General features: G+C 38.7%; 1 protein-coding gene across 2 annotated transcripts in view; it reads left to right on the top strand.

Moving 5' to 3' along the window:
* The window catches only part of wdpcp (WD repeat containing planar cell polarity effector), a 68,191-nt gene that overhangs the window by 16,177 nt on the left and 28,903 nt on the right, over window positions 1-23,111 (top strand). For both annotated transcript variants that reach the window (XM_015363063.2, XM_015363064.2), the window contains exons 2-9: window positions 4,867-4,951; window positions 7,599-7,643; window positions 10,022-10,072; window positions 13,338-13,408; window positions 13,696-13,755; window positions 14,919-15,033; window positions 18,018-18,151; window positions 19,960-20,151. In XM_015363063.2, the coding sequence (XP_015218549.2) occupies window positions 4,891-4,951; window positions 7,599-7,643; window positions 10,022-10,072; window positions 13,338-13,408; window positions 13,696-13,755; window positions 14,919-15,033; window positions 18,018-18,151; window positions 19,960-20,151 (729 nt within the window). In that variant the 5' untranslated portion in view covers window positions 4,867-4,890. The remainder of the gene's footprint in view (window positions 1-4,866; window positions 4,952-7,598; window positions 7,644-10,021; window positions 10,073-13,337; window positions 13,409-13,695; window positions 13,756-14,918; window positions 15,034-18,017; window positions 18,152-19,959; window positions 20,152-23,111) is intronic.

Here is a 23,111-nt window from a genome sequence, read left to right on the forward strand (position 1 = left end):
CCCATCAGGGACTACTGGATCGGCTAATCTTGAACCCCAGGATAGGGATTATTATTTGTCTGACAGCTGTTAAGGAACGCAAGAGTGCTAAATGTGCCATTCTGTCCGTAGCCTGTAGCAAAACTTTAGGCCACTCTGTGAACTTAAATACTTTGGAGATAAGAAAAAGAAGGGGGGTAGGAAACTCTTAAGCTTCAGAGAGCAAGAAGTTCCTAAGTAAACAGACAACTGTGTCAATTCTAAATAGTTGGTACTTTTCATGAACTCTTGTCCATTTCATGAGAGTTGGGCGGCTTGCTTGCACCACGAGCAAGCTAAGAATCCAATGGGAGGTAATCTTTTTTTTTCTTGGCAGCATTGAAAATTCTAACTCTGTGGGTTTTTTTTAGACTGCCACCACTCATAGCTGGTCCATCAGGTAACCTCATAAATCAAGTACTTATTAGTTGGTTTCTCAAATATAAATCTTAGTGGTTCAAAATGATGTTACCTGTTCAAATCTAAAATCAATTCAACAGCACATATTATTTTAGTTTTAAAGCTGCCTTCAACCCTTTTTACCACTTTCAACTTGAGAATCGATTCTTCTGTATTTATTCATTTGTTTCTCAGTATGCTATCCAAAGAGCTTGAAACCGGTCTGTTTCGAGTTTATTTTCATTGAAATATCCATCTATTATCTTGCATTATTAGAGAACGATCTTCAGATTTTTTGAAAGTCCATCTCCTTTATGTAACGTTAGTGTCAGTCACATTATCTCTTCACAATAAGGACTAGATATCTCTACAGATTGCTATATATAAGGCCTAGATAACCACCCCACTGCCTCTGTCTCCACAGACTCTCAGCTATAACCTCTGTGGCATGGTCTGCAATAAATATGTGCTATCCTGAACTCACACCTAATTGAAATTTAGATGTACTTTAGCATTGTCAGCAGCAAAAATGGGTTTTGTCGGCTTTGGTTGTCAGTTTTGAAGTTTGAGAGTTTTCTGTGTTTATATCCCTGAGTGCTGGCCTCAGTGGCTTCAGATTTCTCAATGGACACAGTGTGATTCTGCCCCAGGGTGCCGAGAGCTCACAGATCCCTGTTCTCTGTCTGCGCCACACCTCCTCTTAGCAGTAAAAGGTTCTGCTCAGAACGATGAGCAGGGAAGACGCAGTTTTTCTTCTGGGATCCCACTGTAAATGGCATCCTTAATAAAGACATCAGATGCCAATTACTGTGGTTCTTCCAATCAGGCAAGTTTTCATATCTTCTTTAACCAGGACCACCACTATGATAAATTCACACACTTGGCCAACTGCTTAGGAACTGTTTCCTTACTCATAAGCCAATGATGTCTAGATTACAAACTTCTTTCTGAAAAGAAGGAGCTAGAATAAATGTTTAATGTATTGTATACAAAGAAGGCTAGAACAGGGCTGAGAGTAATAGCTGTAGCCTATTTACCTGCTGCAATTCATACTGTAATTTTCATAACTGTGATACCTCAGGTTAGCTTAAATTAAGCAGCATATAAAGTAATATGGTGTAATCACAGTTCCATAATTTGCTTTTCAGAACACTTTGTACTGATGTGTCATTCTGTGCAAATCAGTTCTGTTTTTTTTAGAGAATTCCAGAGAATGCTCCAGTGGTTAAGCTGTATCACAACTGGAACAGAATTGTCCCAGCTCCCCTGCATGTTCTGCTGGTCACTTTCCGTCAGGATTAAAGTGATCCTGTGCCATACTGTTTCTTAACATGAGGAGATAAGCCTCGCAGGCCTGGCTGGGTGTTTAGGCATTGTTTGGGCTTGATTGGTCCAGTCCGATAAGCCAGCAGCGCAGCTCGAACCCTCTGTGTGTTGGAACTAGGCAAGAGCGTCTGCCTGCACCAGAGGCATGGTCACAACAGCCTTCCAGGCAACGCCTGTGCCCCTGGGAGATGCTTGGCTCTGCTGTGAGCTTGGGGAGGTGGCAAAGTGCCCCAGCTGATGTGGCAGAGACAAGGAGGAGCCCAGTAAAGCAGGAACTGCTGGTCCAGCCCTCTTCATGTCTCTTGCCGTCTCCTTCACGGTTCATTGCTAATCGGGAGCGGGCTTCACAACAGCCTGCAGTGCCTGACGCTCGCAGGAATGTAAAGCAGTTGCATCAGGTGCAAATGACAGCTTGTCAAAATTCAAATAAGCACTCAAGTTGTCTTTGTTAAAAAGTAATTACATTTCCCTTTGAAGGAAGAATGTTTAAAGGGTACGTACAGTAATGCTAGGAAATAAGCTAAAGGCTGACATAGCTGCTGAACTCTTCCTTACCAACACCCAGGAAGCTCTGCGTTCCTCGGGCGGTTTTTTTCCCTTTAATGTGGGCTCAAGGTCTCAGACATTCTGCCTTAAGAAGAAGGGCTAGTCCAGCAGACCGCTCCCAGTTCCAGCTTGCCTCCTCTACTTGTGCTCATCTCCCTTTCATACATTAAAGTGTGTGCAGCTTGACACAAACAAGCATGTTACCAGAAACCCATTAACACATGCTAATGTATGGGCACTCAAGGACTACCAATTTGTCCTCATCTGTGAATGTTGCATTAACAGCTGTTCCCAGTTCTGTAAACAAGTCATATTACGGAACACTTTGGTCTTAAGCAGGTTTTGTTAGTGGGAAACCTTTTAAATGTTAGTGGCCTTGCTGTACCTAGTTGCATTTTATTCATATTTTTTTTCCTGATAGTTTATTTTCTTTGCAAAGTGGTTAACAGTGTGTATTCATAATTTTGTGGACCCACCACCCTTTTTTGTAGCTAAAACTACAAAAAATGATTATTTTTTTTCTTAAGTAAATCCTCATCCTGATGTTTATGGTCAATAACTGGTAGATATAATTTTTTATATCGAGAGGCTGTTCAATATGCAGTTTTATATAGAGTAAAGTGAAAGGAGCTCTTCTGTTTCAGAAAATAAATTGCACATCTAGACAAGTTTTTTTTTTAATTAAAAGAGCCTACTCTGAATTTTTTTTAAAAGCTTGTCAATAGATTACATATTCACTTACTGCGCTAAAGGTATTAATCAACAATACTTGGTACACTGGTTTGTAGTTTCTGATTTATCAGTATTTTTCTGGACAGTGTGTGGCTGCCATTCTCTTCATGCAGCCTGAGGACCAGATAAGACTCTGCAAGCTCTCAGCTTTAACTACGTGACCTGTAACAATAAAGGACCTGTTACTCTGAATGCACACATTTTGTCTCGGATGCAGCTGTATATCAGCAGTGTCAGTAGTAGGAATACGGTATTTAGCTGTTGTTGCCAGTTTAAAAGTCAGGTTTTCAACATCTGCTGTGACCTGGTCTCAGTGGCTTCACTGTGGCCAGCGGTAGCAGTATGCTTTGCTTTGGGGTGCTGAGAGCTCTGATATCCTGAGCCTGTCTTCTGCATCTTAGTGATAAAAGTCTTTTCAGAACTGAGTGATGAGTGGAAACGATGGATACCTGCTCCCTTTTATGTGTTATCCTGCTATAGAAGGTGAATACAGCACAAACCTCACAGCTCTTTTTCTGTGATGCTTCCACTTATCATGCTGTAAAGTTCCTGATCTGCTCAAAAACCCTTCCCAAACTCTCATTAGACCTATTACAACATAGCAAATATTCTTTATTTTTATCTTCTGCTTTTAGAAGGGTTTTTATTTTGCCTTTAAATGAAACAGAGGAAACAGTTAATGTCTGTGCTAAGCTGTTTTTTTTAAATTCAGAACAAAAGGCTCTAATGATCTGTTGCCGAGTTATGTATTTTTTCAAACCTCCTGTAACAACCCTGTAAATATGCTTGAAAACTAGAAGGAATAATCCTGCGACCTTTATACTGATTGTTTGCGTTTGAAGATGAGGTGATTTTCTTTAGAAACTGTATACACAGATTAGGAGATTAGGATGGTATAAATAAATGTGAAAATGACCATTTGACTCGACCTTGGGTTGAAGTTCAGTTCGGGTCTGCAATCAGGAGTCATGGTGCTCTTAGCGTAGCTCCTGGTGGACACTGGTACGTGCAGTTTCCTTTTTAGTGAAGAAATGGCAGCACAGCTTGGCCTCTCTCTGCGCGTCTTGGCAGCGTGACTTGGACGAGGCCCAGGCTCCAGTGGCAGGAGGTATTCAGGTTAGGAGGAGGGTGAGCGTGCAGAGTTCTGAGGGGAGTCTCTCCAGGCCCCTGCTGGCAATGAGCCTGACTGTGTTTGGTACCAGGGCCCTCGCTATTCACAGGCGGCAAAATGACAAAGACAACAAAATAGAAAAGGAGGTGAGCTGTCAGAATTCTGTATTACTAACCACCCAAGGCTTTCCTCATTCCATCTACATAGTGTCAGATCTTTACAAACTGTAGCTCAGCAGCACACATATCAAGTGTTGAGGGCTTTTATTGCATTATTTCACATTTAAGAAATACAATACAATTTGTTTAAATACAATTGTTTCAAAATTGAAGTTAACAAGGGAGAACATCCTTATGAACAGTGCTAAAATGTACAGAAGGGTCAATGAAACTTTTGGAAAATAACTTCTGACTGCAAGGTTTTTACATTGGACCCTTTATTTAACATCAAGGCATGGATGTGTTTTTGAAGAGGAAAAACACCCACTAGTGCCTTATTTTAAGCTCTTCCTTCAACTGAGTCGCATCTGTGCAGCATACTGAGTTAAATGTCAATGCTAAACCAACAACATAAAAGCCCTTTGGCGTAAAATATGACATGACTTTTGGACTGACCAGGCTTCCACAGATTACTCTACAATAGACTGGTAAGAGCTCTTGTGGTGGAGAACTTTTAACAGCCATCAAGAGAGTTATCTTTTATGTTTGTTGTCTTTTTTTTTCTTGTTTCAACAGAATCAGGTTTCCCTTCACAATCAGATGTCTTTCTGCCTGACTGAGCTGCACTTGTGGTCCTTGAGGAGTTCCTTGCATGTCAAGGGTAATTAATCTGGCCGTCATTTGTCTGCACCTTTTTACTTTACGTGCCAATTCTGTGCAGCGGCAGTTTACATTCTTGTTCAATGCTAACCCCTTCCTACACCCTGCGGCAGGCAAGTGCTTTCTCATAGTGCCGTATGGCTTTCTGTTTAAGTGCCCACAGTAAACTTAAATATCTCTTAAATATCTCTGTTTTTGTAACAGAACATTTATTTGCACCACAGTCTACTAGGTTTTATCAATGTGCATCACAAAGAAATGGTTAATGACTTGTGCAGTCTATTGTAGATCATTATAGTCGATTGATGAAAACCTCTGGATCTAATAGTGTTGAAAATGAAGTTCAGGCTCCATTTTGATCAGGCAAACTGAACTTATGGCTAAATTTGGCAATTAGATGGGATCTGAAATTTACACACCTGGTTATATCTGGCCATCTTGTATGCAGCTCTGTCACTCTCAAGTCCATTTGTGCTGAGTGGCACACTGGGCCACATTACCATTAATAATATGGTCAAAGTAAGGTGAAAGAATGGAATACTGCTCCTTTGCCATCATGGTGGACAAAGATCTGATCCTAGACCTTGATGTTATTAATGTTATGCTTAAACCAACTGAGCTACCTAGCTTTCTTCATCCTGTATGTACATCATTAAATAAAACTTAGATAAAATGACTTCTACCTGCTGGATTGTGTACATCAGCCAACATGAGGCCTGCTATCTAAAATACTGAACCACCGCTTTCCTTCCATCCTGAGATTCACTTTCAGAGTAAACCAATTTGGTTGCTTATCTCTCCTTATTTAATCAACACAAGCTTGTCTCATTACAGTACTGTATTGCTGTTTAAAAAGGAATGTATTGCATCATAGGTATAGGCATGGTGTGACAGCAGTATCACAGCTGTTTGTTATTTAAACAGGCAAATTAAAGGTTTGTAATTTGTTTAACCCAATAACCCAAATAAAAACTGGCAGAATGTCCTTCAAGAGCAAAGACAAAGTAGCTCAGACTATGCTGTCAAATACTACATTATCTCATCCAAACAAGAACTCTGTCATTAATCTAGGAAACAAGAAATATTAACCACTTATGATAAGAAAATTATACACATGATCCTCCTTCGAAAGCAAGCAAGTCTTTTTGAAACCCAAAAGAGAACAGAAAGAGGCAGTTGTGTCATATTAAACATTGTATAAGGTTTGCTCATTGTAACACAAGATAAGCCAGTTATGGCTGAAAATATCAATCCAATGTGAAGCTGTCTGATGATGTACTTCTTGTTTTAATAAAGCTTTCTTGAAAACGCAGGACTCACCTTTGCCTGACTACACTGCAGTACTGTATATGCAGTGGTCACTGAACAACTTCATAATATTCTGTTTGCCTAATGCTCCCAACTTTCAGTTTGAGAGCAGCATTAGGTTGTTTTATTCTTCTCTCCAAACATAAATGGCCATTTAGTATTTAAAAGCAGTACTCTAAATCCCATCTAGAAAGATGGAGGATCTGTGAGTGTCCCATGACTCAGTGCAATAGTATGTGAAGATATAGACCACCGTAACAGGATGCTACTGTGCAGGTCACTGATCAGATCATACCACTTCACAACATCGGGGGATGTATCTCTGTCCCACCCAGGGTTAAAATGGGTTAGAGGCTATATGTCACCTTAAATCCAGGAAGACAGAAAAAGAAATCTGTTGTTACATTACACCTCTGTTGTCTATCTCCTCTGGATGGCAATGATGAGTGCTTCTCTGCTCAGTACAGACAGACACAGGATGCTAGATTGTATGTATTCAGACAGATTGATTCGCTCTTGTTTGTCTGATTTTGTTTCAAAGATGTTTTAATCCATACTCTAATAACCTTTCACATGGGATGATTGTCTTTAGACTGGAAACTCTGGCAGTATGTGGCAAGGTTTAAGGTTATTGTCACTTCTATGTAATAGAGGTACACAGTGTTCTTATTTCTAGTCTATTCACAAGGCCTGTCTCCCACAAACACATAAATTAAGCATTCGGTCACAGGCAATGTGTCTATTCAAGCAAACCCAGCTGTGTAGGACATATAAGTCCCACATTCAAATTCAAATGGAGACCATTGCCCTCAGGTTTCATCTTCTTTTTGAATGTACCATTAAATGTTATGTAATTTGAAAGAAGTGAGCGATAATTACTAGGCAGCACCAAGAATTACTTGTACGAACATCTCCTGTTGCAGTTAAGTTTGGCTTGGATTTTGCCATGATTTTAATAACCGTGTAAGTGCTGTATGGATCTTATGTGTGATCCATGCATCCAGTGGTAAATGAAAATAGATCGCCAGTGCTGACCTATGCCTAAAGAAAATTGGTGCATTGTGAAAGTCACATAGTTTTGGTGCCATGAAAAATAATGCCAGCGCTTCCTAGGAGCTGATTTAGGAAAGAAAGATATCCTTGTGGGTAAAGGCATTGATGGGCATAGTGATCTCCCTTTATTAAAATCCATTGCTGCAAATCCGTTCCTTCCACGTCTCTGGTCTTATCTCTCTCACTATGCACCAGATGGCGCTGGACATGGGAAGATAATGATTGTTTATCCTGTAGCGCACAGTTGCTGATCTGTTCACTTCTAACAGTGTTTATTTTGTCCACAGATACTGATATTGGCACGTATCAGTACTATGATAAAGGGGAACCAGGTAAAAAACTTTTTTCTTTTGCCCTTTTCCTAGCAATGACAACAGTTGCAGGTATATGGCGTGACATTTCCAAAACTCAAAAGAATAAAGATGAAGATCTTTAATCACTGTTGATTAAATAGTGTCCACTGGGGCCATATAAGCAAGTTCAGATCTTAATATCACAGTTTTGAAGATGTTTTTTTAGCCTTAAGCAACATATTGAAAACCATCTGAATATCTCTTTCAATGAACAAGAATGAAACATGCCAAAGAATAGCTTTCTTTAATCACTCAGGCCCACAACAATTCACAGAACTTAGCTTTTTTTGCTTACAATTTAACAATACAAAAAATAATTTCTTATTTCTCAAAGTCTTGGCAACACAGATAAATGTAATAGGTGTTCATAGAAAATACTAAGCTTATGTTGTTGTATAAGATATTTTTTATGGCTGTGAAAATGCCATTGAGTCCATTTTATATCCAAAAGCAGCCACATTTATAAGAACGATTCAGCTGTGTGGAGTGATAGTGTTACTATATAAGTGGTGAGACAGGTATCAGAACTTCTGTAGTGTAATGAATTTGCTGTAACATTTGCTATCAGATTTCTTAATACTTCCTTTCCAAAAGAATAAAACATCCTTTCTTGAGTGAACCTCTGTATTTATTTTGTCATTATTTGTTGTTCTTTCAGATATGAAAGCTGTTTAAAGTTTGCAGGGTTGCAGGAGATTAGCAAATTAAGCCATGTTGCGTAACGCCAGATTTTATTTTTGCCATTAAACAGGCTAAATTCCTTTGAGAAAGTTTTTGCTTCAACCTCAGAGATTGTTTCAAAATTAATGCTGAAAATGTTGTTTAATGCCTAAAACACAGCCTTTTGTTTCTAAACTACATAGCTGTGTTTGAAAGGTTCAATTATAATAATTTTGTTATAGAAATGAATGGCTGTGTGATAGATTTGGCTAAAGTAATCATCCCCTTTCTCTTTCAAAGAATCAAGGTGCAGTAATTCAGAATTGATAACTCAGTTTATGGTGTTATGGTTTTTGTTGTTAAACCCCTGTTAAGCCACTTACTTTGAACAATTTTGCTAACTATTTACTCAGTGGAGCTGTTTGTGTTACTGGTGTACCAAGGCAATCAGTACTTTTGCAACTCTCCTTTGGTCAACAACACACTATCCTTACTGAGATTAAATCACAGAAAAGGGTGTTTAAAACAGAGGATTTAAGATAAAGTCAGACATAAAATGCTAATTATTATGAATCTCTAAGTATGCTTTTTCATTCAGTTTGATCAAAATCAGTTCTCGTATGCCATGTTTTGTTAATTTCTTTGTGCAGGTTATGTGGTAGAACTGTAATCTTGGCATCGGTAACCTTAGTTTAAGACAGGCATCTCTTGACCTCATCCCAGTGGGCAGTGATTGAGGCTCTAAAATCCATGTGCAGGTTAAGCTATTCAAGTGCCAGTGAGTCTGAGCTCCTTATTTTGTTTCCATTCATTTGATTTCTTTCTTTCTTCATGATTCTTAATCAAGTGGGTGTTTCCCTGCTCTCTGAAGCACTTTAGAGTTAGTCTGGTGTCCCTTTCATTAAAATCTTCAGTAGAGATGCTGCTCTTTGCTGAAATCCTTTTAATTCTGAGGATTACAAAAGTATTGCTTGATAACTGAGTGAAAGAGGGGGGAGAGACAGAGAGAGAGGGAGAAAGAAAGAGCTGACTCATTTCTGCGTAATTGAAACTGTGCAAATTGATTTTTGCCGTTTTTATATTCTTATGAGGCAGTAATTATTTGAGCATCCTTGACGTTACTAGCTTGTCATGGCATGCTTGATCCAGCAGGGGGAGTCACAGGCTCATTTGTCAGGATCAGCTCAGCTTCCCTCCCAGCAGGTGCCTTATAAAAAATAGTGAGATTCTTCTTGTATAATAAAGGGTCTTTATCTGATTAATTCTATTAATCCTGGAAGTTTCTTGAACTGCCAAAAGGTCCTTCCAGCTAAGGTTGCTTCCTGTTTGGGGGCAGGTTAAGGAGGAAGCTTGTGTGGCACCTTTGTTCAGGGTGTGGCTGTAATATATTGTCTGCTCAGAGCTGCTGACAGACAGAGAAGAACTGGATTCAGTTTCAAGGCATCTCACTATCCGATAATACAAGGAGTGCTGTCGTCCTGACCCACCTGTTGTAGCTACAGAAGTATTTTATTCACTGCCAAGTTGAGGCTGTGGCTTGTGAATGTGCAAATTACATTTTCTTCCCCTCTCTGAACACTTAAAAGGAGGTTTGAAGACACTAGCAGCAGAAAATAGAACACTGAAACTGTTCTTGTAGAACATATAAAATGCGAGTATCATACTCTACCAAATAACTTGTCATTTTTGTTTTTTAGTAACACCGACTGAACGTCACTACTTTGAAGAGAAGCAGCATTTTTTAGAAAGTAAGTCACCTTATTTTATAGCAGTTCTACCTGTTTTTTTGGTAAGCCTTTATTTATTTGTTTGAATTGAGCAAAAACTTTGTAGTTTAAGATTCTGAGTTGGCGGAGAGTAGAAATATTTACAGAAAAAGCCATCCATATTCTCTCAAGTTGTTCTTGTGATTTCAATGAATTTGCAGGACACTAATCTTTTTACTTGGGTAATGTGTTGGCTGTGTTTTTCATTTTAACTTAGTCACAGAAGCACAGTGTCAAAATCCTTGTACTGTGATTATTGAAATCCTATTAGATATTTTGCCCATCGACAAAAGGTGTTTTGATAGGCTGTAGATCAGATAAATATCACATAGCTCTCTTCATTCAGTTGCTATTGTAAACTGCTATGTAAACTAGCTAATAAAAGCTAATACACACAAGCAAGTGATAGACATCTTTGCAGAAGCAATTGAACATCAAAACAAAAGAAGGAGAGAGTGCATAAATGTATTGATGCAAGCCTTTTGGCCGTATCCATGTTTATTGGTCACCTTAAAAAATAAAGTGGACAAATAAGTCTGTCTTCCATTCAACAAACTAAATTTAAAAAATCAAAATCGATCACTAAATAAAAAACACTATCCACAATAAATATTGTAAGAAATCAAACGTTTTATGCAAACCGTTTTAGTTTTTAGAGTGAGGGTGACATTTGAATCTCGACTTCATCTCAACTGGCATCTAGTCTGGTATTGAGTAGAGCACATTCGTTTCTTTAAACAATAAACTAAAAGCCCAAAACAAAACATTTTTAGAGGATGACATTCTGTGCTATTGTGTTGTGTGCAATTTAAGAAAGAGGAAACCGATAGGGCATTGCAATGAAGAAGCTTGTTGGTGAAACCATTCGCTAGCTGTTGTAGTTCGAATGACCCATCCCACAAAGGCATGCCACGTTAATGAAAAAGCAAACCCAGGTCTTAATTTCCTTTTCATGTTTCATGCTCTTTTTCTACCTGTCATCTACAGCTGATGCTTATATTGATGTTAAAAAAATACTAATTTATCTGTCCTGAGTTGGCACTTCAGTGTTGTTGGGGGGGAATTCCTGCTTCCTCTGTATTGGGGTTCAAACCTGCACATTATTGTATCATTAAGGGCTAATATAGTATAGCCATCATCCAGAAATAACTCTCAATCACTAGACCTACTCTGGATTCAAACCAGGTGCCCAGAAGGGAAATATAAACACCCTTATCAGGAGACAAACACACTGCTCTGTGCTGCCATCACTTCTCTATTTATTTAAATTGATTTATTTAGTTTCTTGCTCTTTTAAAGGAAATTTCTTAATGGTTTAAAAACAGATTTGATTTGATTACAGCATCTTAAAAAACAGACCTCGTTTCCATATTAATGCAAATGTATATGCAGTGCCTGAACTCAACAGAGAATTCAATTAACTTTTTCGCTGGAGGGAAGCCTTATGGGAAATTACAAGTTTTTTGTAACAGGGAGTGAACAATATTAAGTGGGGATGTGAAATATGTAATGCAGAGTGGAGCGGCATTTATTTAGTGTCAATATTGTATTACACGTAAGGGGTTGTAAATTGAGCCCAAATAAAAATGCTACCTCAGTTGGTCCATTTACTGCCTTTTTAACTTTAGCGAAATTGTTCCCCGTCAAGCTGGGAAGTGAATTGAATTCAGATTTTTAGGGGAGAAAAAAAATAGCTGTTTGCTCTGTGAAGTTTTGAGCATATCTGCTCAAGATTTCTAGATATACAGTACCTGCAATATTAAAGGCAAAAATGCAGTCATTGGAAGTGTTTGATTTGTGTTCATTACCTGCTGCATTTGATTGAAAACACTGCAAGTGGAATTTTTGTAGTACATTTGTGAAATAGACAGTATTTAATATAAGTAAATTCACTTGAAAATTCAACAGGAGCCCGACAAAAAGTACATATTTTATGCTATGCATTGTGAAGTCTGAGCTGCAGATAAAGAAAAAAGCTTAGAAAAATAGCAACTAAAACATTTTTGTAAGGATAATGCAGCAGATGGTGGCGTTCTGAGTCTTTTCAGCCATTTAACCCTTTAGTTATTGCTCAAGGCAGTGCAGCACACCGACTGACACTTCCCTAAGCTTTTTGTGGAAATAATAATTTTACGATACCGTATACAAACCAGTGATTTCCTGTGTGAAAAGAATCTTCCTCAACTGTCACATATGTAATTTAAGGTCATGTTATTTTTTAAAACGTTTCTAGAATAAACTAATTTTCCAGGATGCTTGTTCCCTTGTGATTGCATTCGCTCGTTATACAGCATTTATGCAGCCATTTACCTTGGGCTTGTCCCATTTCTGCCTAGCATCTTACATTACTATGTCCTAACAGGTGCATTTTTTTTCTGCTTATCATTCTTTTGTTATTTTGATAAAGCCAAACTTCTCTATCTGTGGAGGAAAAATGTTTTCCCCATACTGTGTTTAATTTGAGATGTTTTTCCATCCAGAGATTTCCTGATGTGATACAGCGTGGGTAGAAGGATGAGCAAAACGTAGAATGTTTCAAAATATACTCTCTAAGCAGACACATAAAAACATATGCAATAGAGGATTCTTTATTCTGAGAAACATATATTCTGCTCTTTTGTTTGAGAACGTTGGCAGAGGTGAAGGGCAGGCCAGTTTCAGCATCCAAGACAAATATTTTTTTTTCCACAAAACTAATCAAGATATATCACACTTTGCTGTTTTGCACAGGTAAGACATTTATCAGTTCAGTATTATGCAGTCCTTAAATAGTTATTTCACACTGTACTTTTTTCCAACAAGAACAGGTTTTAAAAGATACTCGCTGGCATATTTGACCCCACATTCCAAGCTCCTCGCTGCTGAATAAAGTCTGTGTGTCGATCCTTGCCTTTCTTCCAGGCTGTGAGTAGATGGTCTAGGGTGAATGTGCTGTTGAGGACTATCATGAGCCGCTAAAGGATTTGTGGTTTACTTTTCAGGGAAGACTTCTAAAACTATCTTGTGAATTAAAGGGACGATATAGGGACTATAAAATATAATTCAATTGATTCTCCCCTGACAAAACCGAGCAAAAAAACACTAATAACTCATGGGGAGGTAAGACTTCAGTCATACCTTCTTTTCTTAACAGTGTCTTTTCCCTGCTAGGCAAGAACCTTTGCTTTCTGGTGCGCTTTCACCTAAGCATATGCCCGAACCGGTCGAATAACAAACGTATCAAGTTTCATGGCTTCTCTCCTGCCAGCTCGTGGCTATCCATGGACTCTCAAGAACAAGCGTCCCGAGAAACTTCGAGACACACTCAAGGAGCTGGAGGTAATGTTTTTTTTAAAAAAACCTTATATGAGATTGACAACAAACAATTGTGCTTCTCCCCCCCCCCTCCCTCATTGCCATTTCCCCTCTGTCAACAGTCTCAATATTTGAAGTGAATCAGCCAGCGGAGTGCAGGTAACTGTGTCCCAGCATGGCGACTCATCTTAAAACAGATGCATCTTTGTTTGTGCACCTCGCTAATCTCTACCAATTTGAAATCAGAAACACCTTACCCAGAGGTAACCGTGTGCAGGCTGCAAATGGCTGACTGTTCTGTTCTCTTTCAGGAGCTGCTCCACAGCAGTCGGTGTGTTCGAAGCAAATGGAAGAACAAGCACTTCTGTCAGGTAAATGCTGCTGCACTCAGCCAGTGTGTTGTAAACCAACGGACCTGAACCACTTTTCAGCCCCGTGAGCTGTAGGCATACGATGGTGACGGTGATATAGAATTGAGAGCATATTTATGCAGCTCAGCTATGGGTCCATATGCTCTTGAAACAGGCATTTGATTGTAGCGTTTAGAAAAGATTACATTCTCCATTAGGCTCCCACAATTGTTTCAAGTGAAGTTAACCGCTTCACTGCTATACTTGATTGAAATCATCTGTCTGTGTGTCTCTGACAGAACCAATGTACCTCAAACCACAGTCATTGGAATTCCACCAGTGATGCTGTCAAAGTGCATCCTTGCTTGCTTCACTGGGCAGCACAATGCTTTTGCTTACAGCAGAACCGCATCTCCTCAAATGAGAGAACAGTGCTTTCCTGATGTGAGGATAAGGCTTTCTTGGGAAGGGTTTAGGTCCTGGTGAATACATTGAATACATGAAATCAAGGAAATTAAAGTTCAGTTTGGCTTTCAATGAAGCTTTGTATTAAATATAAACACTGTGGGCGTTAAGGCTGGATAGTGTATTTAAAGTGCACGATTTCTACAAAATATTGTGAGCTTCACAAGTTAACTGATTGTAACTTGAATTTCTTGTGTTTTTTGGTCTGCTTAATTTATCTTCAACTGTGTAAAATAACCTACAATTAATTGTGAAATTGTGACATTATCTAGCAACTTCCCCCTCTCCTCTTTCACTGTACTGGCTCACATTCTTTGAGAGCTGCTAATATGGTGGTTCTGTTTCACAGTTTCAGCAAACAATACACAGGTTTTGTTTTCCAACATCCCGTTTAACTGTGGTGATTCTGAGTGAGCGCATCTTCTTTCTTAAAAGATATCTTCTGGGAAAAAAAAATGTTTTTTTCAAAAGTTGGACATATTTTTTTCTTTAGCTGTGGCTGAGTCCCCCAAAAAGAGATGCTGTTGAGCTAAAGTCAATCGAAAGTGTTTGTCTAACCTCCAAAGGCAAAAGAACACGAAAAACCTAATGACAGTTCACACTCAGTTTGCTTTGCTGCAAAAGGAGGATTTAACAATAAAAAAAAACCTTTGAATAGAGTTATTTTGGTGCCAGCTCTTGTCCTGCATTGGTGCTAACTGGTGTTTCTGTGTTTTCAGCTGATCCTAGGTTCAGGTGTGCTGGTGTCTCTGAGCTTCTCAGGGCCACAGCTGGAAAAAGTGACAATTGACAGGACCCTAGTGGGCAAGCTGGCCGCAGACACCATCAGCGATGGTAATTACACACAAGAGCAAACAGACTGTCTACACTAACACTCAGGCACTAAATACACTCTGCCCACACAGCCGACAGGTGGACTGATTGCTGACTCCAGGGATTCACCAAGAACCAAGTAATTGCAAATGCAGCCTTAGTCACAACCCATGAGACCCTACATATTGAATATTGTGGTCCTTTTCTCTTTCTTTTTTTAACTTCGGTTCCTTGAGATCAAAGGACTGCGAGTCTAATAATGAAGGTGACGTACGTTCAGAGTGTCACTAGACAGCTTACTTTCATTAGCTGTTTCTCCTCTGCTGTTCTTTTAAATTTATTTTTTTTCCAGCCCAAGGTTCTAGCTGGCTGGCAAATGCATGGGAAACGACATTAGAGTACTTTTGATTATTATTGTTCTGCTCCAAATATTTGTTGGAATTTAGTGATGACCTGAAAAATTTGAGTATAACCGCAAACATCAAGTGAAATGCATAACAACCTTTCTTATTTAAAAATGAAAACTTTCCAGTGTCTTGAATCTTCTGCCTTCTTAATGAACCCATTTCTGAGGGATAGACAAGCAACTCTAGAGTCCCTTAGTGATATTTGTTCAAAAGACTTATTTCATAAAACTGTGACTTAACTAAAGATTATTTGTGGCACTTTGTCCATAGTGTTATACATAAAAACTAGAACCAATGAATGCAAAAAAACAGGTTTGCTACCTTGAATACCATAAACAGCAATGTACTGTGTTACAGAAACAAAGGGAGTGTCAGGCAAAGGCAAAGACCTTTTACCAGGTCACTAATCTAAAGTGGTAGTATGGAAGTAATCAGTGAAATATACTGTTGAGATGTATTCAGCAGCAGCGCCTCTGTGGTTGAGGTCTTGTCCTAGAGCAGGAGTCCCCAGATCAGCTCCTGAAGTGCAGGTTTTATGGGTTTCTGTTAAGCAGAGGTGCATCGCTCCTGTCCTGTGTCATGGCTAAAGTGTCTGTAACTTCTCCTTTCACCCTGTTCTTGGTGACCTGACTGGGTTCATCGTTAGCACAGCTCCACCAATGTCTTTGACCACTTAACATTAATTGAGCTAAATTCAACCTTGTCCTGAGGTTTCATGCTGTTGAAGAAAGAGGTCTGCATCACCTGCTGAACAGTATCCTTCAAAGACCATACCTCTAGACCAGCAGAAATTGGTCAGACCACTTTAAGTACACTAAGACCATGACAGTCTTTAAAGAAAAGACAATAATCACTCATTTACTGTACCTGAAATGATGGCAAAATCAGATTAATTGTATTTTCCAATCTAATAAACACTTTGTGCTTTGGAATCAAATAAGGCATGTGTGGTGTAATGGTTAAACAGCCACCAAATGTCTTTCCAGTGGTAATCATAGTAGTGTTTTAGGTTTTGACAGTCATCTAAATCTTGCACATTCGGTAGTGTGCTTATTTGCAGTACAGTGTCCCTTCTGAGAACAGGAGGCTGCCAAAGGGGAAACATCCTGTGGAAAGGGCCAGTTAAAATGGTCAACAAACCATTGTGCCTGCATTATGACCACACAAGCAGGAACACCCCTGCCTGCCATCGCAACTGAGCCTCCCCCTATTGGCTCCGACCTCACCCCCCCCCCCCCTCCCCGCTGCAACTCACCTGACACCTGAGACTCCCAGCTCTACTGTCTCAGGACAGCCTTTAAAGAAAGACCACAATTGTCCATTCACTGCAATAGAGGAACTAATTACTGGGGAAGAATGGAGGTATGTGCCCTGGGGACTCATCTGCGCATCTGTCCAACAATACTTCATACACCTGAGGCTCTCCAGCCCCATACAGGCCACGCTGAGCTGCATGACAAAAAGACAGTATCCAGTCTGTCGAGCCTCAACTAGCAAAGGACCAGGTCCTGGAATGAAGGTCTGCTTAATATGGCAGTGGATGTGTTTATTAGAAGTAAATCTGTTTTCCATAGAAGGAATGAGATGATGTTCTAACCCATGCTGAATTCAGACTAAAGTTGTCCGTTGTTGGGATATACTGAATTACAAATAATTATGTGTTAGAAAATCAAGTGCTGACGTATACAGAACTGAATTTTAATCGTTGTAAAAACAGATTGTAATTATCTCTTCTGAGATTTATAAATGATTTTTCAGTTGATACACAGAGACCTGAGAGTCCAGTCTAGATTTAGACTCTTCATACAGCTTATCCATTGTCTTTATGCATCTCATGACTACCAAAACACAGCCACTCAGCACCATGTACAATATTTCCGTGCATGACTGTGATTTACTTTAATACTACTTATCATTCTGTGATGGTGACCTTCATATGAACTCGTTATGATGTTAAAAATGAGAATGAGGAATGTCTTAAGTCATTTTTTAGTACAATGAAATTCAAAGGAACATTTTATATTTCATCTGTTTATTAATTAATCATACTTGTTTCTTTGAAAAATGTATGTTTTCAAAATGTCATTCTAAATTAGGTCTACATTTTAAAATGTAGGGTACAATATTCTCTTAAGCAAAATGAGAAATTCAAAATGGATTTTTCTCTGTTTAATTGGTTTCATAAACAGATTAATTTTAAGGGGCTTAATTGCTTTATCATTATGGATGATGTTCACAAGCAGTTTAGCTGGATCAAGTACAAGTTTTTGAATTTAACACCCTGCACCCTTCAGGGTAATTATTCTGCAGTTTAGCAAACACTGAAATCCACAGAAATCAAACATCAGTTTATGATGATTCTTTCATATCTTTTTGACAGCTTAGATATCTGCTGCATACAGTGTGTGAGGGGAAAGGCTTGTGTGAAATCTGGCACAGCTGTGAATATGTTAGAAATCCAGATAGTTCAGTGATGGTTTGGTATGTAGGGAAACGGTTTTCAAAGAGAGTTGTGGAAGCACAAATGTGGATATCTAGACTTTTAGTTGTGTTGAACACATCTGGATTTTTGATTGTTGGATTTGTCTCCCTTTACAGCTGTACTCACTGACAGATTCATAATTTTGACATTCCTGGAGAAAAACAAGGTTTGCTACATCCATTTCACAAAGAAGCAAAGCTCCCCAGACTTCAGCAAGAGGGCAGAAAAGTTGTCCCTTTCCGAACTTAAGGTATAAGTACATTGCTACCACATTCATTTGATGTCCTTTAGGAATAGGGTACTGATAATTGTGGACTGTACTGTACTGTATCCAGGGACCTCAGATTTGCAAAATAATACAAGAGGTCATAAGACTTCACAGGGTCGTGTTTACCTTTAAAATGACTTTTTCATTGCTTACTTTTATTAATGTATTAAACACATCAATGTTCTGTAGCTTCTACTAAATATGTGGATGTTCATTTTTTAAAAGATATATATTTGAAAGCATGTTAAAATCTATAGATTAAATATGTGCCCTACTGTACACAGGAGCAAGATGACAGTATATCTTTTGGAAACTGCACTTTTCACTGAGAAAATATATATTGCTTGTACATGTAAATAGTTCTTTAAAATACTCCTTTACAAAATCTGTAAGTATATTCAATTGTCTAGTTGCTGAAACCTAATACTTTAAAAGCTAATTTTCCCATTTTTTCTTTGATGTTAAAACAAAGTGTGTTAATAAAATGTTGGGAATTTTCTTACATTTTGCCAAATTTCTTACTTAGTTCTTAGATTTCTGAATGACTAAATATCTGGGCATGTAAATCTTTTCCTTGAATGATGCCGAATTTCATTTTGGCCACTCTTTTGGTAATCTCTACTTGTGCAGTGTTTTGACTGTCCACACTCAGGGACAGCAAGTGTAAGCTTGTTTTCAAATGCAAAATATCTGAAGGAGAAAAAACAGGGAAGAAGATATGCTTTTAACATATGAGCAGACACCATAATTGCATAGATTCCTTTCACTTTTGATGTTCATTCAGGTTATGAAGAGGTCAAGAATACTGTGCTTGCGCAGAAAGAGGCGCCTTTTTTCTTGGGCACATAAATTCGGCAAAGGGTTTTTAAAGCATTAACCCCATTTTAATGGCCCTAACGGAGTGGTGAGATCACAATTTGGATGAGTCTGATTATTTACTAAATACAATACATAAATGCATCGGGTCCTTAACACCCATTGCACTCTGGCATTATCGCATTACCGTCATCCTTTGTTACCACGCAGACGGGAATATGAAAGCAATCTATCCTGTAGTGAGACTGGCTCCAGAAGCATTTTCCTGATAAGGGGACCCCCTGCCCTCTGCTAGTGTTTGGTCCAGTAGGCTAAGCTGTGAGTCTAATCCCCAGAAAGTGGTTTGATTATTGCTGACCAGCAAAGGCAGAATGGCATTTTTTATTTCATTTATTTATTTATTTTGCTATCAGACAGCCATTAATTCCTTGGCTAGGAATGCGTTGCAATCTATATCTACGGATTGTCATTTTTCTTGGTTTTTTTTCTATTTTTCAGCCTTTTATTTTTGGGGGGCTGTGCTAGTTGTCCAAATGGTCCACTGCCTGTACATTTTTTCCCCCCGTTTCCCCCGAACATCTGCAACCTAAAGGCAAATTGCATCAATAGGACACCCGCTAATGGGAAAGTAGAGTTGTTGACATCTGTTAGAGGAGGCACTGTCATGTAGTGCCCAGAAGAGTGTTTACTATAAAGGCAGAGATGATGTGAAAATGGAATTTGTTTAAATGAAACAATTTGTAAACTATTTTCTCAGTATTTTGAAAACATGAATCAAAATGTACCAGTAGGCACAAAGAATAAATGAACACTGTGCATTTTTATGTTTGTTTTCCCAGAAATGGCTAAATAAGCAAAGCAAGTCAATTCATTTTGGTTACTTGTGGTTGGGTGTTAATAAACAGTGATTCCAGCAAGCAGTGCAGGAGAACATATGTGCCAAGTTAATGCTGCCTGTATTTCCGATGGGTTAGATCTCCTATGTGGATTTACCCGGGCCTGCCGGACGCAGACTGGACCGCCGGGTGGCTGTGAACTGCTTGCAGGATGTAGTGATTTGCTGGTGGCCAGCAGTTAATGAGGATGCCTGGCCTTGGTCTCCCATTTCCAGCGAGAGGGACCGAGCTAACCTGGTGCTGCTGAGCTGCTCAAACGCTAGCCTGAAGGTAAACCGCTGTTCTCCACGGCTCAAAATTTATGTGAATGCCTGTTTTGCCATTGATGTCATTCTACAAATGTTAAACTGGGGAGTCGCTTAATTAATAGGGCACCTATAACAGAACACCTTATGTAATGGGGAACGTCTGCCCTGACAGAGAGTGGGTTCTGTGTGCTAAAGAAAGACCTCTCTTCCTCACCCATCTCTCTAAATATTTCTGTTACTATAGAATTAGAAGCTGCCCCCATTATGTGAAATCGATAAATATAATGGACTGAATTAGTGGGAAAAAATATAATTATAGCAGAAATCTTGTAAAATATGGTTTGTTTTGAAAAGAATCAGTCGTTTCATATGTATTAATTGGGCATTGATCACATTTATGGTCTGGAGTTGATTCGAATGGAATAAAAGTACCCTGCCACTTTCACAAACAAGGACCTGATAATTTGTGATGGTGAATTAAATATGTCAAGGGTTCCAGACTTGGGAAAATAAGCTGTGATTTCAGCAAAGACTTTTATCAAGACCCAGTCCTCTGAACTCACTGATAGCCTGCACAGCTGCTTCAAGTTATAGACAAACAATTTGATGTTGAATGCCGTCGATCCCAAAATTACTGAGCAGCTTAGCAAGATAGCAGAGAGCTTCTTAAATATATGCAAAAAAATTTGTGCAGTGGAAATAGCGTTACCAATTTCATATGCGAGTTATGAAAATAAATGCAAAATGATGCAGTATATTTAGTCTGTTTGGAGTGTGTGAGGATTTATCTTAGTCCTTCACCTATTTTTTTTACGCTCAAAGAACATTAAAGTCCTTCCTTGCATCATTTCTAATTAAAGTGTTTGTTGTCATTTTCAGATCCACAGTGTGAAATTAAGCTAGCAGTTTATGTAAGACCCATGGAGTAAATCAAACACTTTTCTCATCAGAAAGACAGGGACTTCAATCACTTCAAGCTTATATATATGTTTCTTTTGTTAAGTTTTCTATCTGCATGCTAAGCCAATTTTCTACTTAGACTCTAGCATTTAAAAGTGTTATTTAGTTCCCTATGTGGTCTTTATCCCTACCTCTTACTGATAAGCACCACCATAGCCAAAATATATATATGCTTAATTATGCAGACATTTAACATTTTTAATGATTTGTGGTCCCCAGTATTAATAATCTTGAAAGTGATTTTTTCATATCTTGCTTTTTTCACTCATCAGTTTGTTTTCATTTGTCATTTGGTTATTCATTTCAAATGTACTGTATACCGTTCTCTTCTGGCACTTTGAATTAATTTAGCGTTATTCACGTTTCTTTTTTTCCAGTTTTTTTTTGGTGTGAGCTACTACATTTTAATGGATAAAAAAAATGTCAGTAGTGTTTTCTGCACTTTGAGAATGTGAATGATCAGTGTAAAACTTTTAGGACAGCTTTGTGGTGAAATGGCCTGTGTATCTTAACTGGATGGTTGTGGGTTCGAATCATAGGCACTACCCTTGAGCCAGCTGCTTCACTCATATTGCTCCCTACTGTGTCAATGGGTGCAAATGGAAATTATTTTGGAAAAAGAAATAGCTGAATAAATTGATGATGATAACAATAGAGTCGTGGAGTAAGATCTCTGTGGCATGCTTGCTAAAATTCAGAGCAGTACTTTTGATTCATTAGTTAATATCCAAGGTTTTTATTCAGGGCTAGAGTTCCCTTTAACCACTCTGTATATCATGGTCTATATTATGTAGTTTTTAATACTGTATAATGTATGTTAAATAATAATGTTGAATCTGTTGAAGTGCCTAACAGCTACAGGGAGCTTGTATGTTCCTTTGGTAGTCTCTGTAGTCAAAGGTTTCAGTCTGAGTTAAGAGAACTCTATCTTTTTGTCAGCATTAATACTTTGGTACCTGCAGATCCGTGAATAAGCAGCAAGAGTAGTATCTATACTTTGGTTGTCACTTAAGATCTTCTACTCATGTTCCAGTAAAAAAAAAAATTTTGGAAAAGGTGTGTTGTTGGTCTGTGTCAAAACATTTACATTGGGTAAGAAGCAATTGCATCGTCTGAAAAAAAAAAGCTTTTAAGTAAAAATCTAATTTGTAAAAATTTGAGCAGAGCTGTTGACAATCAAAGGTTCAGATTTCACATTACATCTATAACAGGCCAAATGAGAATGGAAACAAAGTCTGAGTGCCAGGAAATCCTGGGTTCTAGCTGACTATGTGACCTCCAGGCCAGTCTGTTGGCCTCTCGCTGCCTCCACTCTCTGAACTGGAAAATTCGGTCAAAGTGGGATACTGCTGTGAACAAGGGCTTGGATCTCAGCTGGACGATCCGGGGTTTATCTTTCAAAACTGAAAGAAGATTGGCCGACCAGTCACTGAAACCAATAAATAGGAAAAGAAAAGGAGCGTTGGGGTTTATAAGACGCTGTGGCTAGTGCTTAATTTCCTTGGAGGTGTATGCAGTCCAAATTGTACAAAAAGAAATTGCTGCTACTGTATGATTTAGTGAAACAAGGTTTAAATTGTGTTTATGTTTTTAACTTTTCACATAAGGGGTATTAAATTTTTTAGCACATGTTTATTTTGGACCTGCACCTTGTGTAAATGTGTGCTGTGTCAGACGGCTTTTAAAAATATCCGCTTTGAAGTTGTTAAGCTGTAAAAACCTTATCGCTATAATGCAATTAAGCATTCATTAAACTATATTTTATGGGATACATATTCTTTTGTCAGTGGAGTTTTCCCATTCACTGTTTTATGAATGATGAGCCTATAAGTGTGAGAGGGCCCTAGGCTAACTAGAGAGTTCTGACCAGGCCCAGCCTGCTTTAGTGACAGCGCTGGGATGAGCTCACACTCCGAGGCAAATCTGTCTTGTAGGAGATGCCACCCAGAGTCAGAGGGATAACTGAGCTGGCAGAAAGATGAATTAGACCGAAGCAGCGTCAGCACGTTCATCTCCAGCCCC

Source organism: Lepisosteus oculatus, chromosome 17 (assembly GCF_040954835.1).
Source record: "Lepisosteus oculatus isolate fLepOcu1 chromosome 17, fLepOcu1.hap2, whole genome shotgun sequence".
Taxonomy (NCBI): Eukaryota; Metazoa; Chordata; class Actinopteri; order Semionotiformes; family Lepisosteidae; genus Lepisosteus; species Lepisosteus oculatus.